The 25,815-nt window shown below is 53.4% G+C and overlaps 8 protein-coding genes across 8 annotated transcripts; 5 read left to right on the top strand and 3 right to left on the bottom strand.

The window, feature by feature from the left end:
* Positions 1 to 3,568: 3,568 nt before the first annotated feature.
* NCS57_01069600 (Protein OS-9-like protein) lies at positions 3,569 to 5,223 on the top strand (the record flags this gene model as incomplete). Its single annotated transcript, XM_053060434.1, has 2 exons — positions 3,569 to 3,667; positions 3,718 to 5,223. The coding sequence occupies 2 exons, from the start codon at positions 3,569 to 3,571 to the stop codon at positions 5,221 to 5,223; spliced, it is 1,605 nt and encodes a 534-aa protein (XP_052910828.1).
* A 5,374-nt stretch (positions 5,224 to 10,597) lies between these two features.
* NCS57_01069500 (uncharacterized protein) lies at positions 10,598 to 13,423 on the top strand (the record flags this gene model as incomplete). Its single annotated transcript, XM_053060433.1, has 2 exons — positions 10,598 to 11,101; positions 11,150 to 13,423. 2 exons carry the CDS (start codon positions 10,598 to 10,600, stop codon positions 13,421 to 13,423), a joined length of 2,778 nt encoding a protein of 925 aa, XP_052910827.1.
* A 604-nt stretch (positions 13,424 to 14,027) lies between these two features.
* On the bottom strand, positions 14,028 to 14,390 carry NCS57_01069400 (DPBB-1 domain-containing protein; the record flags this gene model as incomplete). Its single annotated transcript, XM_053060432.1, has 1 exon — positions 14,028 to 14,390. The coding sequence occupies one exon, from the start codon at positions 14,388 to 14,390 to the stop codon at positions 14,028 to 14,030; it is 363 nt and encodes a 120-aa protein (XP_052910826.1).
* Positions 14,391 to 16,754: 2,364 nt separating this feature from the next.
* NCS57_01069300 (FAD-binding PCMH-type domain-containing protein) lies at positions 16,755 to 18,327 on the top strand (the record flags this gene model as incomplete). Its single annotated transcript, XM_053060431.1, has 3 exons — positions 16,755 to 17,227; positions 17,275 to 17,806; positions 17,854 to 18,327. 3 exons carry the CDS (start codon positions 16,755 to 16,757, stop codon positions 18,325 to 18,327), a joined length of 1,479 nt encoding a protein of 492 aa, XP_052910825.1.
* Positions 18,328 to 18,992: 665 nt separating this feature from the next.
* On the top strand, positions 18,993 to 20,072 carry NCS57_01069200 (uncharacterized protein; the record flags this gene model as incomplete). Its single annotated transcript, XM_053060430.1, has 3 exons — positions 18,993 to 19,582; positions 19,634 to 19,909; positions 19,958 to 20,072. 3 exons carry the CDS (start codon positions 18,993 to 18,995, stop codon positions 20,070 to 20,072), a joined length of 981 nt encoding a protein of 326 aa, XP_052910824.1.
* A 1,640-nt stretch (positions 20,073 to 21,712) lies between these two features.
* On the top strand, positions 21,713 to 22,456 carry NCS57_01069100 (uncharacterized protein; the record flags this gene model as incomplete). The annotated part of the gene is made up of 2 exons (XM_053060429.1): positions 21,713 to 21,968; positions 22,020 to 22,456. 2 exons carry the CDS (start codon positions 21,713 to 21,715, stop codon positions 22,454 to 22,456), a joined length of 693 nt encoding a protein of 230 aa, XP_052910823.1.
* Positions 22,457 to 22,690: 234 nt separating this feature from the next.
* NCS57_01069000 (Phosphonopyruvate hydrolase) lies at positions 22,691 to 23,566 on the bottom strand (the record flags this gene model as incomplete). Its single annotated transcript, XM_053060428.1, has 1 exon — positions 22,691 to 23,566. One exon carries the CDS (start codon positions 23,564 to 23,566, stop codon positions 22,691 to 22,693), a length of 876 nt encoding a protein of 291 aa, XP_052910822.1.
* A 285-nt stretch (positions 23,567 to 23,851) lies between these two features.
* On the bottom strand, positions 23,852 to 24,870 carry NCS57_01068900 (uncharacterized protein; the record flags this gene model as incomplete). Its single annotated transcript, XM_053060427.1, has 2 exons — positions 23,852 to 24,554; positions 24,635 to 24,870. 2 exons carry the CDS (start codon positions 24,868 to 24,870, stop codon positions 23,852 to 23,854), a joined length of 939 nt encoding a protein of 312 aa, XP_052910821.1.
* Between the last annotated feature and the right edge of the window lie 945 nt (positions 24,871 to 25,815).

The raw sequence follows: 25,815 nt of genomic DNA, 5'->3' as shown, positions 1-25,815 counted from the left end.
CAGCATGCAGCCCGCCAACAGCAGAAATCGGCAGCAAAAAGCAACGACAACTCAAGGAGCGGTGCGTGGCCTGGGGCATTTCTTGGTTCTTGGGGAATGGGATGGGATCCATGATCCAATGCGAGATGTCATGGATCGCCCACTCACACAGTGGCATGGCAGAGGCCAGCGAAGAGCGGGCACTGGGCGGGCGCCAGGGGGGGCACCGACGCCAGAAGCGCCTCCGAACGCCAAACCGAGTAATTCAACGTGTCCATCATGGGATGGGGGAGAATACCTACTTCTCTTGCGCCTGCATAACACGCAGCAGCGCAGCAACACACGGGAGTGAGTGAGACTGCTGCTGCGACAGACAGTTACGAGAGCGGTTACGAGACGGCGTCATATCATGCGCGAGCCCGCTAAAATCTTGACCGGCTGCACCATCTCTGCCAGGTGTTGTTGTCAGTTCCCGTCTTGGTATTGTCAGTAGGAATGGAAGCTAGGTCTTGAAGATACAAGGGATATTGCTTGGTGGTCCGTATAATCACCGATGAGGTCTCTTGGTTCGATTGCGCCGTATTCTGGTGTACTGTAGCTATTTTCAGCCCTGTAGGAAGCACTGAGCAGACAATCTCGTAGGCGAGACCAGGAGCCTACCAACACTAGGGAACCGGCGATGCTGATCACCATTTTCCCTGGCATCTATTTGCTGGGCATTCCAGATCCGGTGCCAAGTGCCGCCTCTCTCACTCTTCGCTTACTGAAATGACCCAAGCCCCCGGGTTCAACAGCAGTCGACTTCCACCGGGCGATGTCCCCTTGAGCAAAAGTGCTGTTGGACTCGACCCCTTGATTCGTCTTTACCGCAGCTGAACAGCAGATGTGCAGTCGCAACAGAGATGCCATCACCAAGAGTCTGAAAACGTGCTCTGCCTCCATCTCCAACTCCAACGGGTTATATCCCTACCCGAGCTAGCACCACGCTCCATCTCATTTGCACCCACCTCCCTAGCAAAAACGAGGCAATCAACGAGACGGGGCACCCAACGATTGGCTCTCGAGCGCGGTCAGGTTGGCCCACCGCATCTCGATTGGCTCCCGCTGTCGCATAGAGTGAGGCGGACGGCGCCATGCTAACAAGTGTGACTCCCCCCTTCTCCAGACCGAGCCAACCTAATCAGATCCTCTGTCGTTTTCTGCTTCACACCATCTTCTTTTTTTGACTGCTTCTTTGTGTTGGCCTCGAGAGAAATAACCTCATGCTCTCGGGGAACTCGGGTCCCCTTGCTCAAACGATGCCGATCTCATCGTGTCCTGGACTAGGTCCGACTAGTCTAGACTCTGCGATCTTCACGACGGGACAGGCATGACCCAAGCTTCTCAATCCCTCGACCGAGTCCAATGTCGCGAGGGTTTCGCCCGGGCCCTGTGTCATGCAGTCGAGTACACATGCAGCTACTGTATGAGTTTCTTCTGACTCGAACATGGAAAAAAGCTTGGCTTGGCTGTAATTACCTCGTCCCGCGCGTGTTTTAGTCCCTAACCCAGGAACAGCAGTGGTCTGTCTGCTGCGTTGTCGACTTATGCTAGCTTTTGCAACCATCACGGCCGCTGTCTTGATGCCGGGCACCCGGGCGTCTTGCAACCTTGAGAGTTGCTTGCAACCCTCCCCGCGGAAGCTCATCCGGATCAACAGCCCCGATTCATCCCCTTCTCGGAATCCGTAGATATCCTCAATCCTCCGAAGACGTTGATGTTTAGCTGCGGCAGATAACATCTCCCGAGCCACCTGAGCTTGTTGGTTGGGCGCTCAGAGACATAAGTTCCACTTTCCACTGCCCCGTTGCCTCGTTTCCTTGCGGTGATCATGCAGGCTCAACCTCTGCCATGCCCGCTTCAACTCGAATATTTCGCAGATCATTTACGGAACCGGTCCACCAGCTCCTGGGTCTTGATCCCGTGCCCGTGCGGTGTCGCCTCAGCCGCCCGCGCGCACGTGTGAAGGGGAACGCAATGCAGACCTTGGCCACCCACCGCGCTTGATTGTGTGTTTGCTTACGACGTCTTGATACCTTGCGTGTCGATCCGCGGCTTGGGCAGAACACGTGCGACACCTTTGACAGACGCATGTCTCGATAGCGCTAAGCTGGGCGGCACCCCTTGATAGGCATGCATAGATGGCTATGCCTTTACCTCCGAGTCTGGGAATGACAACTATTAGCGAGCAATGCGGGAAAACACTAGTCTGCTTTCTTGTTACCTGACTGCAGGTTGTCTGTCGGTTGTCTAATTCACAGTTGTGATTATCTCGCAGCTCCAGTCAGCCACCCTACACGCCCACATTTGTTTTGTGAATCCCACAGTTGATTGCCCTTTACAATGCCACAATCAGTTGCCTAACACACTTACAATATGCAGGACACTGTAGGGAAACCCTGGCTCAAGGTGATTAAGCCAAGTCGAACGGCTTGTATCTGTTACATAGCTGCATGAAGGAGTTCGTAATGCCTTTGGCGAGCCCTAAGCAAGTGTCACCTAGGGCTGATGTCTACATAACAAACCATGACTCGACAAACCACTGTCGGCAGTCTATGCTTCTCGGGTTCGGCAGCCAAACGGGACACGCCGGGATCCCCTTGGGATGCTTCTCCAACATCATGCCATGATAAGCGCCTAGCGTTCTGCTAGAGCCATATCTTAGGAGTCACGCAGACTGAGCAATGGCCAACACCCACAGACGCCAGTTCCAACTCGGTAGGTACCTCGCCGCAATCGTCGTCCGAGCTCGGGTCTAGCGGCCCGGCGATGAGATCGAAGCAGCATATCGTGGATCTCCTCAATCACCGGGTCCAGGACCCTTTTGTCTGCCGACTCGGGGGTGCCCATCTGGCCCCGGAGGTGGCAAACTGTCCACCGAGACAGGTGTAGTGCTCCGAAGAGCTCTCCTAGCTGTTGGCTCCCCTCCCGGAACGGGGATGTTCCTGGCAACGGCATGTGCCGGTGATAGGCCCTGTTGAGTGCCATCGAGCCATGTTGGGCTCTAGGTTACAGATTTAAAGTTGTTGACTTGAGACGAACCTTGCACACCGAGAAGCTAAGATCTTGTCTCCTCAATAGGGCATCCAGGAGAGGAGACAACTAGGCATCTGGGCAAGGAGATGAGGTATGAGGTAATAGTCAGCTGCTTGGTTGGATCTTCCAATTTAGACAGTAATTATTATTAGGTACTCATCTCGCATCGGCGGCAATGCCGACTCGGCCCCTCTTAATCTCCTAGGCTCCGTAGTGTCAGCCCGTTAGAAGTGGAAATGGCCGGCGACGTGCTCGGGGGCCCTGGAGAACCATGCGCCGTCCACAGCCGGAGAAATCGCCGGACGGTGGCTTCCCTTACCTGACACCGGCGAAACTTCGGAAAACTGGTGCTTCGCAAGATGACGCCTGGCTTCAACCAATCGAAACCCCACAGCTCGGCCCATCATGACACCTCTCTCACTAACGCTTGGCAGGCCGACTAAGCGGGTGGTTGACGTGACCTTTTTCATCTCCTTGAGCTCTATGTGAGCTATTCACGGCACATTACGGCACAATGCGCCGGTTCAACTTGGCACTCCTGGCTGTGATCCAGCTTGCCAGAGCTCGCTCTCCGAGCTTTAGCATCCACGAGGATCTGTTGACGTATCCTCAGGTAAGCCGTTCCGGGATGCCGAGGGGTTGACTGATGCTAACTGTTGGCAGTTTGAGGTCATCTTTGCCGACGATTACATCTCCGAGAAGGACGCCAATTCCCTGCTGGAGCAGCGTGTCCAGCATTCCACCTACTCGGCTGACTTTGCGCAATCTACCCTCCAGCAGGTCCGAGAGGCCAACGAGCGCGACAATGACCAGACCAACGAAGGCGAAACAGGCCCGTCGCATACATACGAGCTGATGAAGCTTCCTCCCCACCAATACCTATGTTCCATCCCCGTCATACAACCCCCGGCACCTGAGAACAAGACCGCCAACGAGCTCGCCAAGGCCGAGGAGGCGCGCGAGCTTAGTCGTGCGACTGCGAGTGGGTGGGAGCTTCTGGGACAATTAGAGAATTCATGCCTCTACTTTATGTCAGGATGGTGGAGCTACAGCTTCTGCAATAACCGAGAGATTGTTCAGTTCCACGCACTTCCTTCCATACCCAACGGACAGCCTCCCAAGCGCGACCCGAACACAGCTCAGTTTGTCCTGGGACGGACACCTGCGATCCCTCACAATGCTGCGTACCAGGCTAAGAAGAATGGCCAGGAGGAGCCGGCTCCAGCAGAGCTGCAGGCCAAGGGCGACCAGCGATACCTGATTCAGCGCCTGGAGGGAGGAACCATATGCGATTTGACAGGACGGGAGCGTACCATCGAAGTCCAGTATCACTGTGTACCGGGCATGAAGAGCGATCGAATCGGCTGGATCAAGGAGGTGACAATTTGCGCGTACCTCATGGTGGTGAACACGCCGCGGCTTTGCAACGATGTCGCTTTCTTGCCCCCCGAGGAGACGAGAGCGAACCCCATTACGTGTAAACTCATCGTTGGAGAGAACGACACTCCTCCTTTGCTGGACCAAACCGCCCCCGCCGAGGCATCCATCGCTCAGGAAGCGAAGCAGAAAGAAGGTTCAACCGTCCAAGACGAGCCTCCCGCGAAGGAGCAGGTCAACATAGGTGGCGTTATTGTCGGCGCACGGAATGTCCTGTCTTTTGCCGACGAAGCTGGGAAGCCGCCTGCGAAGCTTGCTCCTCCTCAGAGCTACTTTGCCAACACGGATACGGACGCCGAGCGCTTTATCGAAGTGGTAGCCTCTGGAAAGTCTGCGGAGGAAGGTGGCGAGTCTAAGGTTCTCGGCAACCCGGAGCTTGAGAGGCTGGACCTGCAGCCCAGCGTGGTGAAGGACATGGCAGAGAGGATGAAGAAGATGGCAGGAAAGCACGGCTGGAAGCTGGAGCTCGTGGAGCTGCCGGGCGGTGACAAGGAGCTGAGAGGCTACATCGACGCGGATGAGGATGAGCTGGCCAAGGACAAGGCTCAGAGGAAGCAGGAAGCGGCCGCAGGTAAACAGGAGGAAAAGAAGGTTGCCGAAGGGCAGGGCGAGGTGAAGAGTGAGAAGAGCGAAGAGAAGGATGAGAAGCAACAGGAAAAGAGTGAGAAGGTTGAGGAGAAGAAGGGGGCGGAGGGAAGTCAGGAGGAATTCTTCCAGAAGCAGGAGCTATGATTGAAGTAGATCTTGTTCGGCGTTATGGTATGGGTTATTACTGATAGCATGAATGAATATACATTACACGGGCATACACATTGCAAGCATGTTTGACTTTCATTTACTCGACGCCTATCTGTTATTGTTAAAGAGCTAGGATCTCACTTGATGCGTACGTGATGGCCCTCCGTGATCTAGCGTAGCCATTCATCTCCTGGCCACTCGTAGGGCTTCTAGATGAGCTTGCTCGTTCTGGACACTGGCCCTGGTTTCCTGCTGCGATGGGATCTGTGGTTGGCGGGGATCCGCTTGATGGTTTATGGTGAGAGCGATTTGCTGGAGACCGATTTAAGAGTCACGCTGGGAGGTGAAACTCATGCGTATCTCACTTGATGGGTGAAGGAAGCGATTTCCATGCAACCCAAGGCTCGTGTAAGCCATTGTTGGTCTGCTCCTCTCACATCTAGAGTTATGGGCACATAGCATAGTATAGAACGTGATTTATCATTAACTGTACTGACACCACGCTCAATGCCACGCGACGACGTACTTGAGCTGTCTCGGGCAATGTGTATCCAAGACACCCCCCTTTTGAGGTGGAGGTTCAGGTTTATGAATCCTCACCGTTAGAAGACGTAGTCAGAGTGATGAGAATAGCCTTGCAGTTCCCGCCTGATTTGTGTAAATCTCCTGTACGTCATAGAAGGTTTAGCCCCTTGTTGAACGTTAGATGAGCGTTGTCGGCTCGCCCATTGCTACACCTTGCTTGACCCAACTGGTGAATAGTTCCCGTCAGCTTAGAGAAACAAAACTAGTCTGCTGGAGATGTGCACTCGTCTGCATCCATTATGGTGTGGCTCCGGTGTGATCAGTAAGAGGCAGACCAGTGTTGAACAGAAAGTCAAATCCTCCACCCAGCTTGGTCGAGTCACCCAGAATTGTGAACAATGAGCCATTTGTGGTAGGTTATTGGAGATATTCTCTATGAGCAAAGCCTGGAGTATTGGAATGAAGAACGAAGATCGCAATCTTGGACGGTGAGAAAAGATACATCATTTGGATGTAGGCAGTGAAGGCACTTGAGCAGCCTCTGGCAATATCTTAAGAACAGCACCATAGCGGTTCAAATCTGATGCACAATCGAATAGCTCAACACCTTGATCATGTTCATTTTGAGAAGAGTCCAAGCGGTATGCAGCGTACCGCATCCTCTGATCACAACTTCAGATACTTCATCTGGGTTTTGCTGGCTTTTTGCTCATCTACTCTCCGACTCGGCATCCTGTTTGACTTGCTATTGACCAAGGAATGATGTTACAACTACTTCTCAATAGTTTCCTATAATAATAGCTGGAGTTATGAACCGCACTACGATCTACAGCCCTTGAGATGTAGGTTGTGAGTTTGTCCCAGGGTAGGGCACACTTGGACGGCAGCTCTGGGGGTGGAGAAGAATTAAGGGAACTTGCTCTGCCCGATGCCCATCACTGTTTTCTTATTGTTCATGTCACCAGTAACTGTCCCTCTCCTTAGGAGTCTTGCTTTGACAAGTTCCCTCCACCCATCGTTGAGTGACAAGTTGCCACGGTATGGACAGTCGCTTAGTATTTTGCAAAGTCCAAGCTGGGAGGCAAATCCCCCGAGAAGACAAAGCCATGGCATGAATGAGTGACAATCGGGCACCGTGCATAGCCGGTGATCAGATCTTGACACACCAGTTAGGTTTCTTGGTGCGACAGGATTGCGTAGAAAGTCACACCACAATCATGATATCAAGAATGAAGGTCAAATTCTGCCACGCTGATTGGTTGAATAGCATCGGCGATGTTTTGTAGACGGGCCTAGAAGCACGGCGATAGATCTGGAAACAGGTATTACTGCGATTTTAACTTGATGGTAACATTACTGACCAGCTACGGGGCTCTTCGCACACCGATATTGAACAGTGGTCGGAACCATAGACCAGACGGCATTGAGCCCAAACGACGGTGGCAAGACGTCGAGATACAACAAGCTTGAGCATGTCCCTTTCGGCGTGTTGCCAGTTTGACACCTTGGTCAAAGAAGCTTGTCAAATGATTGAGCAAAAGCGTTTGCCACTGGGAGCCAAGCAGATTGCTGTCGTAATAAAGATGCTTGCGGAAGGGCGGCTTCGGATATCCGCAGACAAGAAACCGCATGATCGCGTGGCATAGCTTGTGGAATGTCAATTTGGCCCACGATCAATAGCGCCGTGGTCCTGCCATCTGCCCGTTGGACAAGGAGGCGTCTAGACTTGGGCCAGGAGGTTTGTTTGTCATGGTCGGGCTGATGTTTGGCGAGTCTGATAAACGCCAAGGCTTGATAGATCTGCGATGCTTAACGTTACCTTGTTCCAAGCCTTGCGAGAATCTCTGCGTTTCCTGTCGAGATTTTTTGGCAAGGGGAATTCTGCGATACCCATCCCTGTGATACTTTCCACAGCATTTCAGCTTTTCACTTGATGGCGAAATGGCCCGAACACGGGCATCTTCGGAAGCCAGATTTTTCAGCTCTTTAGTCTGTGAGCAGGTGTATCCCCTATCCCTGGCGATTTGGTGAACCACAGATGCAATGCAATCGCCAGACCGCGGCGTCGGAATTGACCGCCTCCTCCAAGTGTTTGCTGCGATGCGGTGCAATTCAGGCTGCATGGCAGATATGCCGCCAAAGAGGCGGTATGCAAACCCCAGCCGCAGGCCAGATGCGTTTGGACCTGGGCAGTTCCCACTTGGTCGCATCTTGCAGAGCGCATCGTTGATCTGGATCTATTGGACCGTCTGTTGGTGCATGTCTGTCTGCGTTCGTAGTAAGTTTGCGAGCTGGTAAAAGGTTCCTGATGGTGGCTGAGTGGTTGGGAAGCATTTGAGGCGTAAAGGTTTCACGTGAGAGGGTGGCCAGCTGCCAGGGCGGCCAAGTCCCGACGGGAAAGGCTTGGGAGGAGGTGAGACTTTGCGGGAAGGACGAGCAAGGCCGCAAGGGACCCGAGGGGCGTTTTTGCCTTGACCTCTTCCGTCAAAAGGCAAGGCAAGGGTTTGAAGGTTCTGGGCTGGGTCTATTGAAGCCTGAAGCTACTAAGGCGGACCGAAAGTGACAAGGGCCGGACTCGTTTCACCCGTCGCGTCACAGCTGGAGGGAGAGGCAGAGTTGACAAGATTTTATGCGTGGTTGCCAGATCTTCAAGGACGTATACGAGCACATGGTCTGGCAACTCGACTCAATGGCTTGATGCGAGTGATGATGTGTGGCTTGCAAGGCCCTTGAGGGGTTTCAGTTGCGTTGCTGGTGACAACGACGAGAAACAAGGTGATGAATGGAATGGATGACCGGGAGGAGTTGAAACATCCATGACCGACAGTCAGGTCGAGCCAACGACTTTCCAACGGCCAGCGAGGGAGCCGCCGTGTCCGACAAACGGACGAGTGCTGATCCTACAAGGGCCCTCGACTCTTGCTTTTTTTTCACCTGCTGTCTCTCCTCCCCAAGCCACGCTGAGAGACCGTCGTCAGAGAACAGGACGCCAAAAGCAACGGCAGAAGCAAAAAAGCGAGCTCAAGAGAGAGAGAAAGGTGACGACATGGGTATGTTTCCCCTGCCATGTCCCTGTCCGAAAGGGCGCCCCGCTCGCCGGGAGCCAGGGGGCCATGCTCCCCAGGATGACGGGAGAGTGCGTGATTGGTGGACGGGAGGGCTGTTTGCGCAGGAGGAAGTGATGGGAGGTGACGGGAGGGGAAGTAGAGCTTGTTAGTGGAGGGGAGGGGACAAGAGGAGAGTTCTAATTTTGATGTGACGGGCACGCGTTGGATGTGAGAGGACGCGATGCAATATCGACTGAGGGGTCATATTACATGGAGGATGGATATCAGTCCCTCTATTCGATAACAATGAGCTGCAGATGCCAGGGCATCATCTTCTTCTCCATGGAAACAGCCGTCAACAAACAACCAAGCACAGGCCAGACTTGGGCCTGATGACCTACCGCAAGCACCTAAATCTCACTTCCCTTGAAAGGAGAAGAACGACTCGCTCGTGGACTATCGGTATCAAAATGACGACCCTCCCTAGCAAGTCCAATTCAACTCCCGAGAGTACACAGCCCACTTCCTGAAACCCTCCCCCACTTCTCAGCCAGAGCGCGTCGCGTCAATCCATGTCGATCCTTTCAATCAATCCACGGAACACGGCCGCCCGCGACCGCGGGCACTAACAGCAGCTACCGCGTCCCGCCCAAAATTCTGCTAGTGGGTGCCTGACGGAGCTGCAGCGCTAATGCGGAGGCCCCTACCGTAGCACGACTCTCAGGTTCCAGTTCTTCCTCAAGCCCCCTTGAGCCTGGGGCGGGTTTTATGCCAGGGATCGGTGGCATTGGAATGGATTGGCTCGCGTTCTTGGTTTGGGTTTGGCTTTGATTTTTGGCAGACGGGAGGGAAGGGACGTACTATACGTATACTGCACAGTCCATATGTACGTATCACAGACTGTCGCATCCTTTCTTTTTGCTTGCTCCGTCTTCTCCCTCCCTACTCCCCTTTCTCTTTGTGATAATCCATCCACCTTCTGCTTCTGCCCCAAGACAGTCACGTCCTAATTAATTTCCTGACTTTCAGATTGGCCCATTTCCTTTCCTTCTTGGCCTGTCCCGTGCTGCGCTGCTTGTCTCGCTTGAGCGTCCATCCTCCTCCACGTCACGTACCTTCTCCTCTACTCCTTGCGCCGCGACCTCTTTTCTCCCTCCCCACCAAACACGAGAAGACTAAACCCACCAGTCTCTCCCTCGCATTGTCATCCCCGACCGACTTTCCCGAGTCATTAGACCCTCCACCTTCTTCGACATCGCGTCTCCTTTTCTTCAAGAGATTCCTCGAGGTGCACTTGAAACACCATCATTGCCTGACAGCTTCGCTTCGCTTCGTGACCGAGACAGGAGACGTCACCTCTTCCAAGGAAACCACTGCCGACATTTGCGACACGTTTGCGTCTGTTTCGGCAATACTCTAGGAATACAATTCCTGTCTACTTCCGACATTGCCTTCATCAACCGGTCAACAGCCTTGAGACACGGACTAGCAACATCAATTACACAATATCCTACCCATTTCGCCTCCCGAGACGACACAGGCCATCCAGCACATTCCGCGATGAAGTGAACCAAGCTACTCCATCGCGATCTGGACCTTGGAGAAACGCGATCAGCCTCGATATGCTGCATAGACACGTATAATTGTGTCTCTGATCGCCCACCGTCTCGAACCAACATTGATATCACATACAAAGACAACCCGCTCTGCTTGTCCGGGAAATCCGACGGCAGGCCTGTTCTTCTCGTACTCTTATACTCTTAATCACATAGTCAGCCCTTCGGCATTTCCTAATCATGGAGCGACCTCCTTCGCGGTCTTCTTATGGGCGAACCGCCTCTCGATCTTCCACTAGTACCACCAACACCAGAGTCACTATGCATAGCACGAATAGCTCGACTTCTCACGCACCTCAATCCCCTCAACTATCACACTCGCAACACTCACAGCACTCCCACCGATTCTACCATGCTGCTTGTCAACGACCTGCCAGCGCCACTCCGCGAACATCGGCTCGATTGACGCCGCGCCTAACGAGAGAATCTAGCAGCGAATCCACGCGCCAACCAGTTGTCTCATCTTTCCTTCAGGAGAGGCTTCAGAAGGAGCGTCAGGCCGAGAGCGAAAAGGCATCGTCATGGTCACGAGCCAACACTGAAGCTAACTCTTCAGGCGAATTCGGCCAGGTCAGCCATGGCTCCCCTACTAAGCGTAGGGAGTCCGATGTGCATCGACCTCAGTCAGCCGCTGGTAGTGAGGCGTCTAAGAAGAAGGGGTTGGGGGTCAAGGACATGGAGCAGGTAAGATTGCCGTTGCTTTCTGCAAGATCCTAGCTGACTGGTTTCGAGGTCATTTCTTCTCTTCACAAGCAGAACTTTGACCTCAAGTTGGAACTTTACCATCGTCGGGAACGACAGACGGCATTAGAAGACCAGATCGAGATCCTGGAATCGGAAAAGAGAAGAGTCGATGAGATCAACGATAACCTTGTTCAAGAGATGGAGAAGCGTGACAAGGCCATTGAGGAAGCAGTTGCCATGATTGTGACGCTCGAGGCCAGGCTTGAGCAGTTTGCCCAAGAGCGCGCCATGGTTGAACAGATCGAGGCCGAGGGACAGTACATGGCGCCCGCGTACAACCCTTGCTACGAAGATCCCGTACCCAAGTCTAAGTCGCCGGAACCCGTGAGACAAGGGGATGGTGCTAAGGCCATCACCCGGATGCCGAGTTTCTTGTCTGAGCGGAGCGAGAACACCGAGAACTTGCGAAATGTCTATCTTGGAGCTAGAGGCAGTGTTCTCAGCCTCCCACAAGTACCCGAGGGCGAGGGGAACTTTGAGAATGGCCCTGTGGGCAGCCCAAGTCTCAGCGTCTTGAGCGAGAGCTCTTTCGTGAGTGTGTACGGAAAGAAGGGACACGACACGAACGTTCCCCAGGATGTGGAGGAGCCACTGTCCCTTGATGGCGCTGATGGTCTTTCGGCCAAGGTCGTTGCTAAGAGCATTCACCGGCCAAAGACATCTCTGGCCAAGTCCCCCATGCCGCCAACTAACAGATCAGGTCGGTCGAACTCGCTCACCAACAGCAAGCGTGGGCAGTTCGACTCTATCAACAACGTTATCATCGATCGGGGATCTCCCCTCCAGCAGATTGAGCGAGACTACTCTCAGAAGAAGGGAGAAGAACGACCTCAGAGCCGGGATAAGGATGGCGCCAGTCTCTTCAATGGACGTGCTGCTATGTCGCCTAACCATCGACGTACCAAGGAGGAGAAGCGAGAGTCACTTCGAAAGGTTCTGACCGATGCGCCTGGTGGCGTTCGACTGCATGATCATGCTCTCCCACCAACACCCGATACTATCTCAACCTCGACACTGCGACGGTTCCAGAACTCCAATGATACCTTGTCAAAGCATCCTACGATGAGACGAAGCCGTAGTGGTCTGTCAGATGCATCCGACGACGAAAAGGCGGATGCGCACTCGGGTGCTCGTCTTGAGCAGCCTTCGCATGTTGTCAAGGCTTCAGCTAAGATCATTGAACTGAACAACAGCGCATATCTGGAGAACCGCGGCAGATCGATCCAGCGTCCTCGTTCTGCTGATGAGACGACTGTATCTAACCGAAGAGGAAACGACTGGGACTCCGACTCTGATGACACGGACGTCGAGTCTCTCGAGTCGAGCCTTGATATTTGGATGCGCGAGAGCGCCAAACCGAATAGAAACAGAAACGGCGGACGCATCTCGCCCGATCTCTTTAGCTTCCCGTCTGGCGGAGCCAAGGGCGGCTGGGCGATGGATGCCATGTTTGGACCTGGCAACGGCTACTCTGGAGGCGTTAGCACTGGCGCTGATCCACAGAGAGTCATGGACTTGTTCGCTGTTCAGCAGGAATTGTTCTCATCGTCGATTCCTCCGCCGCCGCCTAACAGGCGGTCCAGCCTTAATGCCCAGACTGCAGCCAACTCCAAGGCTGCTTTCCTGTCGAAGCCATTGGTCAACGCCAAGGTCTCCAAGCCAGGTCGCCGAAGCCGTCACCAGAGGAGAAACAGCGATGATATCCAGATCAGAGCAGAGATGCAGACTCCGGTGCAGCCACTCCAGCCAGCGCCACCGGTCGGCGAACAGAAGAAGAACCATTACCCACCAATCACGGGACAGCAAGCTGTCCGCAATGGACTTACAAAGCTTTTCCGGCGATCGATTGGAGCAGGATCTTCCAACTCCGCACCGGCACCGGCGCCGGCAGCGGCCCCAACTTCGGACGCGGCTCCTGTTGAGCAGACCAGCGCCGAACACCCCAACATTAATGGTGCGACGGGGGTTCCACCGTGGATGACTCGGACTGGAGTAGTGGATGATGACCGCGACAGCGCAACGCCTCCACCGATTATGCGGAACCCTCGCCACGGCCGACATGTCTCTGTTGAACTGAGCATGGCGGACGACTCGATCTTGAGTCAGGAGTCGGCAGCACCGGGTACGCCGTTGACAGCGGCTCCCGCGTATGACAAGGGGACTCCCGAGTACATTGCGGGCAGCCCCAGAGTGGCCTCGGCAGGGCCCAGGAGAAAGTGGTTGCCAGGATTTGGAAGGGCGGCGGGAAAGAACAAGAGTTAGGAGATCTGGTGTCAGCACAGAATCACTTTTGCGTTGAGGATGATGTTTGCAGAGCGTCAAATTGTAAATTAACAAAATAACCACGGATTGGTCAGGGGGGTTGCATTCGGAATGCACCCAGGCGTTGGATTGTATCATACCCAAGGGGGGAAAACTCAATTTGCTTACGGGAGGGGACACAATGGGAGGCTAGGTCAGGGGAGACACTGGTTTAAGGTTGGGGACAGGTTTGAGGTTGGGACATATCGGACATCAATGAGGTCAATCTGACCTGGAAGCGAGCTAAGCATAAATTGGTAGCATCAATTCAACTGCTGCCAAGGCAGCGCGATTACTTGAAAGGTCATGGCTTGTAGGAGAGACATGTCACGGCACTAGAGGAGGTAGAGAAGAGAAATGAGTCGAGGTGAAGTTTTATTGAGTTCCCTTTTGCGAGTTCCCATTCACATAGCTGACTAGACCAGTCCATCCATGCACCAGGCAACCCGTGCCATTGTCAACGAAAACCATGCGCGTCCCGTATGTTCGTGCCGATCGAAACCTGTGTCCGAGAAGAAGAGTCCTCGTTCAAGAGGCCAAAAAGAGTGTCGAGGGGAGAGACCGTTTAGGCCCAGTCCCAGGTGGTGGTGGTGCGGCCGATGCCGAGATCACCGATGGCCTGCTGGAAGGCAGTGGGCGAGAGATCGATGTCGTTGTAGGCGCAGCCCTCGCAGCGGTCAACGACCTTAACGGTGACCTCGCCGGCGGCGCCCTTGACCTTGATGCTGCGGCCGCAGGGCTTCTGGGCGTCGAAGAGGGCAGCCGACATGGCAACGATCAGGTCACCGTCGCCGTTGGTCTTGCCACAGGCGCCAAGGCCGGGGTGGTAGTAAGTAGCTTGACCCTGAGCGCGAGGAGCGACGGCCGGGGCGGCGCTGGCGAGAAGGGGGAGAGCGAGGAGAAGAGCGGAAGTGAACTTGGCGAACATGTTGACGGTTTGTTTGCGTTGGTGGGGTATCTTGAAAGTTGTCGTTTGAAGAAGAGAGTGAAAAGCTTTCCTGCTCGAGAGTTGTCGAGGTTGCTTTGTGAAGAAGAGAAGGCTTTGGTTGTGAAGGAAAGGAAAAAGCTTGAAGGCTAGCTTGCAAAGCTTGGTTGGTTGTTGAAGGAAAGTGGTGAGAGTTGCTGGTGTGTGATGATGAAGAAGGGAAGAAGAAGAGGAGGGCCTCGAGGAGGAGAAGCGGTCTTCTTATACCTGAGATGGGCCGGAGTGACAGTGAATCATGGTCGTGGCCCGGCGCCTCGGGGCGAAACCGCCATGGCACTGACAGAGCGAGGCCACACATCCACACACGAGTGAGAGGGAAACAATAGCCTGCATGAATAAGTGGTGCTCTCTCTTGACTGCCCGTCTCCGCCTCGGTATACCGACCAACTGGCTAGCGTGCAGTCCTGCAGGGGGAACAACAGCGACTTGCAGAACTTGGGGGTGGGCCAGATCGGACCGTCTGAGTCGAGATTGGTCCTGAGAATCGTGTGAGAGAGATGGGATGAGTTTACGGGATGGAACCATTTGATCCTACGGGTACGGGGAACAGGGGGCATGTTGAGGCTCAAAGAGGATTCACGGGAGGTCCTTGTTTCACATGGGGATTTTGTTTCAAGCAGCTTTCATGGGACCACCATTGTTTGGAGCTGTTTCGACACTAGAAGAGAGAAGAAAAAAAACGCAAGCGGTTGGGTGCGTGGCAAAGGTACGTCAGCAGTTGACGGGATGTGGGTTTTTTCCCCTTGTGTGACCCTTTGTGTGGGCTTGACAGCAAAGGGCGGGGGAGAGCAGAGAGAGCGCAGCATGGAGGAGAAAGCGACTTCCGAGAGGTTCATCTCCTTGAGCTCGGGATGGACCTTGTGCGTGGATGGGCAGGGATGGGGTGGTTTTGTCGATCTAGGGCTGTGAAGGAGGGACGCAACGTTGCGGGTGCTCTCTACATGAGGCATTGTTTCCAAAGAGGAAGTTGGCTATGAGAAGGGAACCTTTCATTGAGATCCTTCAGTGTTCATGATTTGATCAGGCTTACGTTTTGAGCAGATTCAGGTACCAGGCACGGGCGGGTAATGGCTTTTGCAAAAGGTGGTGAGCCATTTCTCTCATGATGACTGCAGCCAGCGTCTTACTGGCGTCAGGGGAAAAAAGGCAAAAAGTGCAAAGTCTTGGCTGGTGAATACCACCTTGGCACGTGTACCTCTGCACCGCTGTCCAATGCGAGGATACATGGCGTGAGAGGTACGTCTCGTCTGGAACTTTGGTTGAGTAGCAGCAGAAACCAAGAGTTTGAGTCTGAATCGTAAGCTCGAATCTAGACTTGCGGTCGGTTTTCTTTTTCTCCGCTCGCAAACCCGTAGCCCAGTCGGGTCGTCGACCGAACCCCCCTCCCGCCTGTCACTACCCAAACGTGTTCCAATGAGAGACAAGATTCCCCTCGCGGGCTTTTCGGAAAGAGCCTGCGTCGGTAGCGCCGCCGGTTCCTGGCATGACGGGGCACCAGGGGGAGGGGGGGTTTCTGATCAATAGGCGCGCACGAGAGTGGTTGCGCGTACATACAGGAAACTTGAAACGCGGGCGAGTGGGCGGCTGACTGCGGAGTCTTTGTACGGCGGACCAAGAGAATGCACGTTTCGGATGCTGCGTTGATGAGAGTCTTGGTTGGTTCTTTGGGTTGGACGAGAGTGAGTGTCGTGGTTTTTGTGTTGCCATGGCGTTCTTTGAGGGAGGTGAGATTCGGGATCTTGGAGGGAGAGGAGGGTGTTGGCTTCTGTTGACGTCTGTAACTTGAGTTGAGTTGATGCGTCATCGGAGAGATCAGCTAGATAGATACGGTGTGAGGAAGGGATCATCTAGTCATCGTGGCCAAAAGGTTGTCCCTAGTTGGCGATCCCGAACAGCTCTCCCCTACATATAGAGAAGCTCATCCCCAAGCCATCTCGAGCCGTCACTGGCGACACACTGTCCCCGCGACCCTTGCACCGACTCACAAACCCGTGCCGATTCCGAGATCAACATGGGTTTATCGCCCGTGTGCGATGCTTCTCGGAATAGCAATGGGGCCTCGAAATAACAACCCCCTTTTGTCTGCATTCTCGTGAACCCCGTTTGGATCTCGTAAAACGCCATGATCGCTCAATTTGGGGCTCTCGCCCAGCGGTTTCTCGTCGTCACTGAGCGACTGGACGGGTATAAATTGCTGCCTTGGATCGTCTGTGTTCGAGGATGAGTTGGAAGTATCGTCAATCACTCTTCTCAGAGCGTGAGGCGATTCGCAATCGGCTGAAGTCTCCAATCGCAGTCACCGATACCATGGCCTTTCTACCTCTCCTTCTCGTCCTTGGTCTCTACTCGGGTCTCTGCCTGAGCAACCCCTTCTACGGTCCGCCGGATGCCCTCACGTCTTGCCTCGCTACGGCGTCAGTCCCCTACGCAGCAGAGAACTCGAGTCAGTGGATACAAGACACCAAACCATACAACCTTCGCCTGGCATACTTCCCCGAAGCGGTCGCGATCCCGACAACCATCAAGCACATCCAAGATGCAGTCAAGTGCGGCAGACAACACGGAGTCAGGATCAGCGCTAAGAGCGGAGGACACAGCTATGGTTCCTTCGGCTTTGGTGGTGAAGATGGCCATCTGGTCGTTGTCATGGACGCCATGAACAAGGTCACTCTGAACAAGGACATGAGCTGCACCATCCAGGCCGGTGCACGGCTTGGCCAAGTCGCCACAGAACTGTTCAACACGCTTCGCAGAGCTCTATCCCATGGGACCTGCCCTGGGTAAGGGTGACACTTGTCCCTTGGTTACGCGGGCTGACAAACGGCAGTGTCGGCATCACCGGCCACGCCCTGCACGGCGGTTACGGCATGTCCTCTCGTATCTACGGTCTCACGCTCGACCGCCTCGTCGGCGCGACGGTGGTGATGGCGGACGGATCGATCAAGTATAGCTCGGAGTGGGATACACCAAACTTTCACTGGGCACTCAAGGGAGCCGGGTCTTCGTTTGGCATTGTCGCTGAACTCGACTTTATGACATTTGCGGCACCTGAAGTGCTCACGTCTTTTAGCATCGACCTTGACTGGAGTGAAGACGAAGCGGTTAAGGGGATATTGGCCTTTCAGGAGTTTGGAGTCAACGCCCCGAGGGAGCTGAACATGCAGATCTTTATGGGACCTAGAGGCCAGGCGATCCAGGGCCTCTATCACGGCAGCATGGAGGGCCTGAATGCAGCTCTGCGACCGCTTTTGGGAGAGATTAACGCGCAAGTCTCAAAGACAAAGACTATGAACTGGATTGAGAGCGTGGAACATTTCGCTGATGGACAGCCGCTTGTCCAGAGGCGTCCGTATGACAGGGTGAGACTTGAAGCAACACTTTGTGATCGGGACTGACAGTACGATAGCACAGCACGTTCTACACGACCAGTCTTTTGACGCATGCTCTCACGAGACGCCAAATCGAGTCCCTTGTCAACGCTCTCTTCACCGACGCCAAAGACCCCTCGGCGCGAAAATCGTGGTACCTCCTCCTCGACCTCTTCGGCGGCCCCAACTCGGCCATCTCCGAAAAGTCCCCCTCCTCCACAGCATTTCCCCACCGCGACAAGCTCCTCCTCTACCAATTCTCCGACGGCGGCTCCAACGGCTCGTACCCGCCCGAAGGGTTCGACCTCCTCCGAAGGTTTAGGGAGAGCATCACGTCGAGCTTGGCAGACGGGGAGTGGGGCATGTACGCCAACTACCTGGACACGCAGCTGGATGGTGACACGGCGGCGAGGCTGTACTATGGGGCGAATCTGGAGAGGTTGAGGGAGTTGAAGAGGGAGTTTGATCCCGATGATGTGTTTTGGAATCCGCAGGGTATCAGGCCGGCTTAGGGCAGAGCGTGGGGATGCGGTATTGGGATGGGGTCTCTTTCGGTGTAAATAGTTTGCGATTACTGTGATATGTTTATGACAGAAACTAATTTCTTGACCAACTTGAGCCCTTTCTTGCATGCTCACCACAATATCTGTTGTTGAGCAGCCGCATTCCCCAGTTGATGTCAGATCTCAGGCCTCAAGTCCTCATAGTGACTCTGCGTAATCCGTCGTCCAGCTGAGAGGTCCAATATGCGCCACAAACGAAACTAACAGGTCTCGTGATATCTTTGCCACTGCGAATGCTGGCTGGACTTTTGCAATTGTCCGTTGCTGGAGATTACGGAGATTGGCGGCATCGTGGCTGCGCTTCCGTTTTAGGAAGTAGATCTCTGGTTGGTCGAGACACCCTGGCGCATCTACCAAACCATGAGTCTACTTTGCGTGATGAATGCCAACGTCGATGAAAAAAGCTTCAAGTTATCGGGGTTAGGCAAAGTCCGTGAAAGTGTGCGGCTGAAAGTCCAAGACATGTAAAGCTGAGAGAGGGGGTCTGGGAGTATATAACTGCAAGAGTCTGCGGTTGAGTTGGGGGGAACCCATTAAGTAACAAGCGACCCTTATCAACATCCCGTCGGTTTCCGTTTAATACGTTTTCTGGGCAACTCAAAGTCCACCTCAACATGTCCTTTTGGAGCTTTGTCCGCGCTCAGTGGACGTACCTCCCCCTCGTCCCCACAGAGGCCACCGTCACTGGCGGAACCTACGTCGTCACAGGCGCAAACACCGGCCTCGGTTTCGAGTGCGCCAAGACACTGGTTAAGCTTGGAGCCAAGACAGTTGTCCTTGGTGTTCGATCGATCGAAAAAGGCGACGTCGCGGCTGCAGCTATTGCCAAAGAAACTGGCCGAGAAGGGGTTTGTCAGGTCTGGCATCTTGATCTCGCCTCTTTGGACTCGGTCGAGGAGTTTGCAAAGAAGCTTCAGTCTCTGGATAGGATTGATGCACTGATTCAGAATGCGTCGGTTGCGCTCGCTGACTTCACGCTCTCCGAGGGAGTTGAGACGACCATCACCGTCAATGTCCTCAGCACAATGTTGCTCGCTATCAGGGCCATGCCGAAACTTCAAGAGTCTGCCAGGACGTTTTCGATTAACCCACACTTGGTTATCGTCTCGAGCTTGACTGGCTTTCAGTGCGAAGGGATTTTGGAAAAGCACAACGGTGACCTGTTTGAGGCGTTGAGTACAAAAGAAGCTGACATGGTCGGTCGGTAAGAGCTGTCCAGCCCAACTCGTGAGACAACTGGGCTAATAATAATCAGATACCCCCTGAGCAAGTTGTTGCAAATATACGCCACCCGCCATCTAGCATCGCTCTTCCCACTGTCGGAGACGGGTGTTATCATTAACGTCCTGAATCCAGGTCTCTGCAAGACAGAACTCAACCGCAACTCACGTGGGTTTTTGAAGTATCAGATTCTCGCGTTGAGGTTGTTCCTTGGACGGACACCTGAACAGGGTAGCCGGACTCTTTTGCACGCCGCGGTTGCCGGGACGGAGAGCCACGGGAAGTATGTATCTGACTGCGAGATCAAAGAGTGAGTGATCCTCGGTTGGATGAGAGTAGAATGCTAACGTGGTGATAGATTTCTGGTTCCTGGATGGGTGTCTGGTGAGAGTGGGTTGCACATGCAGCGAAGGGTTTGGACGGATTTGCTCAAGAACTTGAACGGGAGAGGGCATTACGTAGAGTCTCTCTAGGGTGGAGTAGTGCCTCGCTGGTATTTTTGTCATCTTTTCCTCTTGTGGGAGATCTCTATAGTACGTCGTAATCCATTCATCAGTTGACAGTTTCAGTCATGGCCAACTTCTACCACAACACCATCACAAGGGCCGCAAGTCTCTTAAAGATAGTCTTTGAATTCCATAGGCCGTATTGAAAAGGCCTGGGGCTCTGAGGGCTCTTGACTTTTGCTGCCTTCTCGAGTCAACGCGGCCAAGTACATGTGCGAATGTCCCTGCCGAGCCTGCCCCAGCTAGTTGAAGCATGTCGAGGTCGAGGTTGGTAACCCGCGAGCCCCTATGTTTACTATCCTTATGTAAGCTAATAAACAAATTTTCCTCCTGGCTGGGTAACTATATTAACCATATGGGGCCTCTCGATTATTATCACACCTCCTGGCCGAGCATGTTCGGACGGAGTGACGCAGGAGATCAGCAACTATTTCCCCCAAGTTATGGAGAGTCATCTCCCGGGCCGCGGACCTACCGCCAACAAAGAAACCGGGCTTAGATCTCCTAGACGTCGATCAACTCTAGTTCATGCCAAGCCCCACCACCAGAGAACCACGTGGGGCCGTCGTTGACTCAAAGAACAAGCCACGATCGAAGAACAAAAGCCACATAGAGATGAGGCATGTTATGATAGGTATGGGGGAAGTGGGAGAGCAGACTCAAACGTGTAGGGAGGAGGGTTGAGTAACATGGTACCCAACGTTGTAGAGTACCATCGCGGTGTTGCATGCTGACCTGCAATCACAAAGGGGGATCAGCAGCGCTCTTCTTTACCCGCTCGACCGACTTGTTTCGGCTTTCGAAAATAAAAGAACGGCTGTTTTTTAGTCGCGATGATCAAAGAATAGGGTGACTGCCGAGCAAACAAGCGGAAAAGATCGACAGGGCAGCTAGTGCGCTGGACAAGGGTATCTCGAGGCGGTCTCTTCCCCAGCCACGGTTGCATAACATGCCGGACATGGGGTTCATTTCACTGCCAGGGGGGAATGACGTCCTGGGGACTGGGGATGGTTGCACCCAATGGGATTGACAGGAGGTTGTGGTGCAACGTTGAAGCTTTTCGAAGGAAGGGGGATATGATGATGTGCAGTCAGCGGAAAGTTCCGTGGCTATCTGACAGAAACCGACGAGTCCAAGTTGGGAACCGTTGAAGAAACATAGATGGGATCACAGATAATACCTCAGAAACTTCAAGACAATGAGAAAACTCATGCTCGCAATTCACGATCAGTAAACCATTTTACCCAACCGGATTCCTCTCCAGACAAAGACCCCATCTCATGTAGATCAAAGCGAGTCGGGGGAACACTAGTGAAGCTCGGAACTCTGCGCTAGAGCCTAGGTCTTCGTTGGTGAGAGAGCGATCGGCAAAACCACCAAAGCGGAGCATCTCGAACTGACAATTTGAGGTCACTGCTACCTTTCGTCATGGCCCAATGATACTCTGAAAGTGTATATAAGCATCTCTTGATTCCGCCATTTCTACCACTCTCTCATCATCCTCATCCAGCTTCAACTCTTCCAGCTTCGGCCCAATCACACTCTTTTACCACCCACACTCATTTTATACAACCACACTCTTTTAACACTCTTTTTTAATTCCCAAAATGAAGGCTACTTTCTTCTCCGTCTTTGCTCTGGCCATCTCGGCCATTGCCAGCCCTGTTCCTCAGGTCAACGGCGCTGTTGGACAGGTTAACGGTGTTGTCAAGTCCACCACCGACATTGTCACCAAGAAGGTTGGCGTCAAGCAGATTGTCGATGAGGCTACTGCTGCCAAGCGTGCCATCGCCGATCCTCAGGTCTTGATCACCACTCTCAAGACTACTGTTCACAAGGTCAACGGCCAGACCACCGGTATCAGTATGCAATATCCACCTTCCAGATGAATAGTTCCAGACTAACTGATTTCAGACGAGATCGTTGAGAAGGTCAAGTCTGGCGCCCTCACCAAGGACGCCGGTGCCACCCAGGCCGTCCCCATGTTCGAGGCTGTCCACTTCGAGCTCACCGAGGTCGTCACCAAGCTCACCGGTGCCGCCGGCCTCAACGTTGCCGACGTCGATGTCGACACTGTCCTCAGCCTCGTCGTTGTTCTCGTCTCCGAGGTCCTCACCACCGTCAAGACTGTCGTCACTGTCATCGGCCTCCGACCCCAGCTCATCTCCATCCTCCACTCCGTCTTCACAATCCTCGCCAAGGTCCTCACTCTTGTCATTGGCATTGTTGGCGCCATCGTCCCTGGCCTGATTGCTGCCCTTACTCCTCTCCTCGCTGGCCTCGGCAACGCTGTTCTTGCCCCCGTCCTCGCCCCCATCACCGCTTTCCTTGCTGGCATTGCTGCCGCCTAAAAAGTTCATGTCATGAGAGTATCTTGCATGGGAGGGTGTCTGAGTTCCTGTACATTTTAGCCCATGGGCTGCTTCTGAGGAAATATTCTCTATTATTTGTCAATAAAATGATATGAAACTTTAACCTGATAATTGCACTATTCCATGCCACGATTGACTACTAGATATAACCATCCTTGGACCAGTAACCTATAATGATTCGCGAGGTGGTGTCCTATACTTTGTGCCCAGTATCTAGCGAAGGTAATCCTTCTCAACTGAACGCATATGATCATCGCCTTGAAGTGCAAAGATGTCAGGCACTGGAGTTATCTCCTCTTCCACTCGACCAATGCCTCCATCTTCAAGGATGCGTTTAAACGTGCGTCTCATTGACGCCACGGCTGCTCTGACAGCATGATTACCACAGATGATCAGCCCGACCTTGTTCAGCGCTGCTACGTCGGCAAATGATAGTTGCGGGTAGCTAGTTGGCACTATCACCAGAGGTACAGTCCCTGGCCAGGCTTGACAAAAGGATAGGATCTCGTCTGGGGTCTTTTGCTTGCTGTGAACTAGGACCGCATCTGCCCCAGCTTCGGCGTAGGCTAAAGCACGCCTTATGGCTTCTTCCTCTCCCAACCCAGCGATCAATGCCTCTGTTCGAGCAATGACAAGCACCGGGCTGACCTTCGCGGCGGTGATCTTACCCTGGAACTCTGGGATAGAAACCAGGGCGTGACGTCCTCCAGCCCGTAGGCTGCTGTCTTTGGGGAAGGCCTTGTCTTCGATGACGACGGCCGCTGCACCCGCTGCAGCAAAGCGAGGAACAGCGTAAGCAACATTGACTGCGTTGCCAAATCCTGTATCAAGGTCGACAATGAGAGGAAGGTTTTGGACCTCGCCCATTGCACGCGTCATCTCAAGAATGGTGCTCATGGGTAAGATGCTGGCGTCGGGCACTGCGTATGAAGCTGAGAGTTCAAACCCACTGACCCAGACCGCCCCGAAGCCAGCTTCTTCTACCAACTTGGCACCGAGAGGGTTATGGGCGGCCATGGCAATTGCTGGCTTGGCTGCGTTTAGTCTCTCGCGGAGAACGCCGACCTTGGATTGGGTTGATGATGCCATGGCGATGTTGATCAAAGAAGATTGTGATGGTGTTGGTAGAGGTGCTGTAAGTGTACGGACATGGGTATTTATGAAGGACGAAATGAATGCGAATTATCGAATCAAAGATTTGCTCATATACCAGGCATGGATGAATCAGCTGACGTGCCGTGGATGCAGGCCGGACTTGATAGTCCGAGTAAAGCCACGAAGGATCGCCGAGGTCGGGGAGACATGAGTGATTCACACCAAGACTTGAGATGCTTCACAATATATCTGGTCATCATACGTCCCGTTTTTGTATTATCAATACTGTTCTGTCGTGCCCTTTGTTCTATACCACAACTGCCGTGCATACTTGTCCAGACGTTGCGGGAGCCACAATGTGTTGTGCAGACTCTCGACGTAGTCTTCAACCGAGCGAATTTTTGGATTATGGGTCTCTAGTGCGTCGAGGTGTTTTCTGAAGAAATATTCTCTGTAGGCAGCCTGATGACTTGAAGATAGAACAAGAAGAAACGCCAACCATAGATCCAGTCCGGCTGCCCTCATGGTGGGCCAAACTGTTGAATCGGACACTAGATTCTGAATATTTGACAGAGACATGGGGATGTGGTCTAGGAGCTGCCCGTTGTTGCTGATAAAGAAGATGAGCACTGCTGTAAACAAGGCTACCAACTGATCCGCGTTTGTTGCTCCAGAGGATGTTTCGTACTGCCATCGTGGGAGCATTTCAATGGCCAAGCCGTATAAACTTTGGACACCTAGCAAATCCCACTTGTAGCTTTCGGGCTGTAGAAGCCAAGCGGATGTGTCCTTCAAGAGGCAGTCGGCAGTTATCAAGAACTCGCGGAGCCCGTGATGGATGCCGGTTCTGCACCAGCCAGAGACCTTGAGATTCGATTCGGTAAAAAAGAAAGAAGACTCTGGGTAGCTGTAGATCTGCTTCATCAACCCTCTGGGCAGTGCTAGTTTCATCTGTAGCCCGGTGTTGCCTGACGTGAGACCACTGTACGACCCAAGAATTAGCTATGCTATTGGGGCTTGACAAAGGAGATATGAATTTGCTCTGTGAAAGTTGGCTCTAACCTCTGAAACTGATCATGGAAAGAGATTTGAGAGTCACCCCGTAGAGCAACCATTTGTCTGAGGCCACTGATATGAGCCTTGAGTTGCGCATAATCAGGCTGTAGTGTCTTGTTACGAGAGTGAGAAGGAGAGGGAAGAAACAAGGTTTCCTCAAAGCAAATGAGATTGTACACGGCTGTGAGATTCTCATTACATGTTGCTTCATCAGCGTACTCCAAACTTCGCCGCATCGCCATTATGGCGAGGAGTCTTTGGCGTTCAGCAAATCTGACGTAGTAAGGTACATCTGGACGTGCCATGGATAACCGAAGCGCCGTGAATGCCAAGATAGCATGCGCAGACGCGGCATGATTTAAAGACGGTCTAATCCAGTCGTTCTTGAGTTGCTCGTGCGCAATTTTGGAGATGTTGGCTGCGGCTACAGGACAAAGGATCGAGTCAACTGCGATAACAAGCCTTAGCATTGGACTGGGTGTGGTTGCTCCTGGGTGTCTGTCACGAACAGTATGTTAACAAGGTATGGATGTCTTTATCGTTTGCACCCGAGATAGAGACCCCAGGTGGTCTCGGAGATATACTGCGTAGAGACTTCGTGGTCCAGAAGTCTAGCAGCACCTCTGATGCTTGTCTCTTCCCTATCTTGACGCTCTGAGGTGGGTCGTCTTGCTCTGTCTGTGAGCGAAGGACTCGGTCTTTCAGCGGAACTACCGTTCTGGTCCTCGGTGTCTTCTTGGCCCTTCTCTTGTCTTGCGGCTTTGCACTTTTGGTGGACCAGGAAGAGCCAGCTCGGACATTGCCAGTTACAAAAGACCGGCCTTGCCGAGAGATGTTGGAGGTGGATGGATTGCTGACGCTGACAAAATGAAAAGATCGAGACTCGGAAGCCATCGTGAAGAGATCGTTTCCTAACTGGGGAAATGCTAATGGCGTTCATGCAAAGGGACGTGTTTAGGCAGGCAAGTGAGATTTGGGAGAGATTAGATGAAGCCTGGCTGGGGGCTGGAAACCCGGTCGGACGGTTGATAACTCCCTGCCCTTCAACAAACTCTGGGGCTTTGGATCGCTTGTTCGCGAAGGCCATGGCCTCTCTGTGGTTGGTATGAAACCCTCCGAGACACCACACCGGAGGCTTTTGAGTCCAGGGATCCTCAAGCCATTGTCCAATTTGTAAGCTGGGATTC

The sequence above is a fragment of the Fusarium keratoplasticum genome, chromosome 8 (genome assembly GCF_025433545.1).
Source record: "Fusarium keratoplasticum isolate Fu6.1 chromosome 8, whole genome shotgun sequence".
Classification (NCBI taxonomy): Eukaryota; Fungi; Ascomycota; class Sordariomycetes; order Hypocreales; family Nectriaceae; genus Fusarium; species Fusarium keratoplasticum.
Note: the sequence above shows the minus strand (reverse complement) of the source record. Positions and strands in the feature narration are given on the sequence as shown.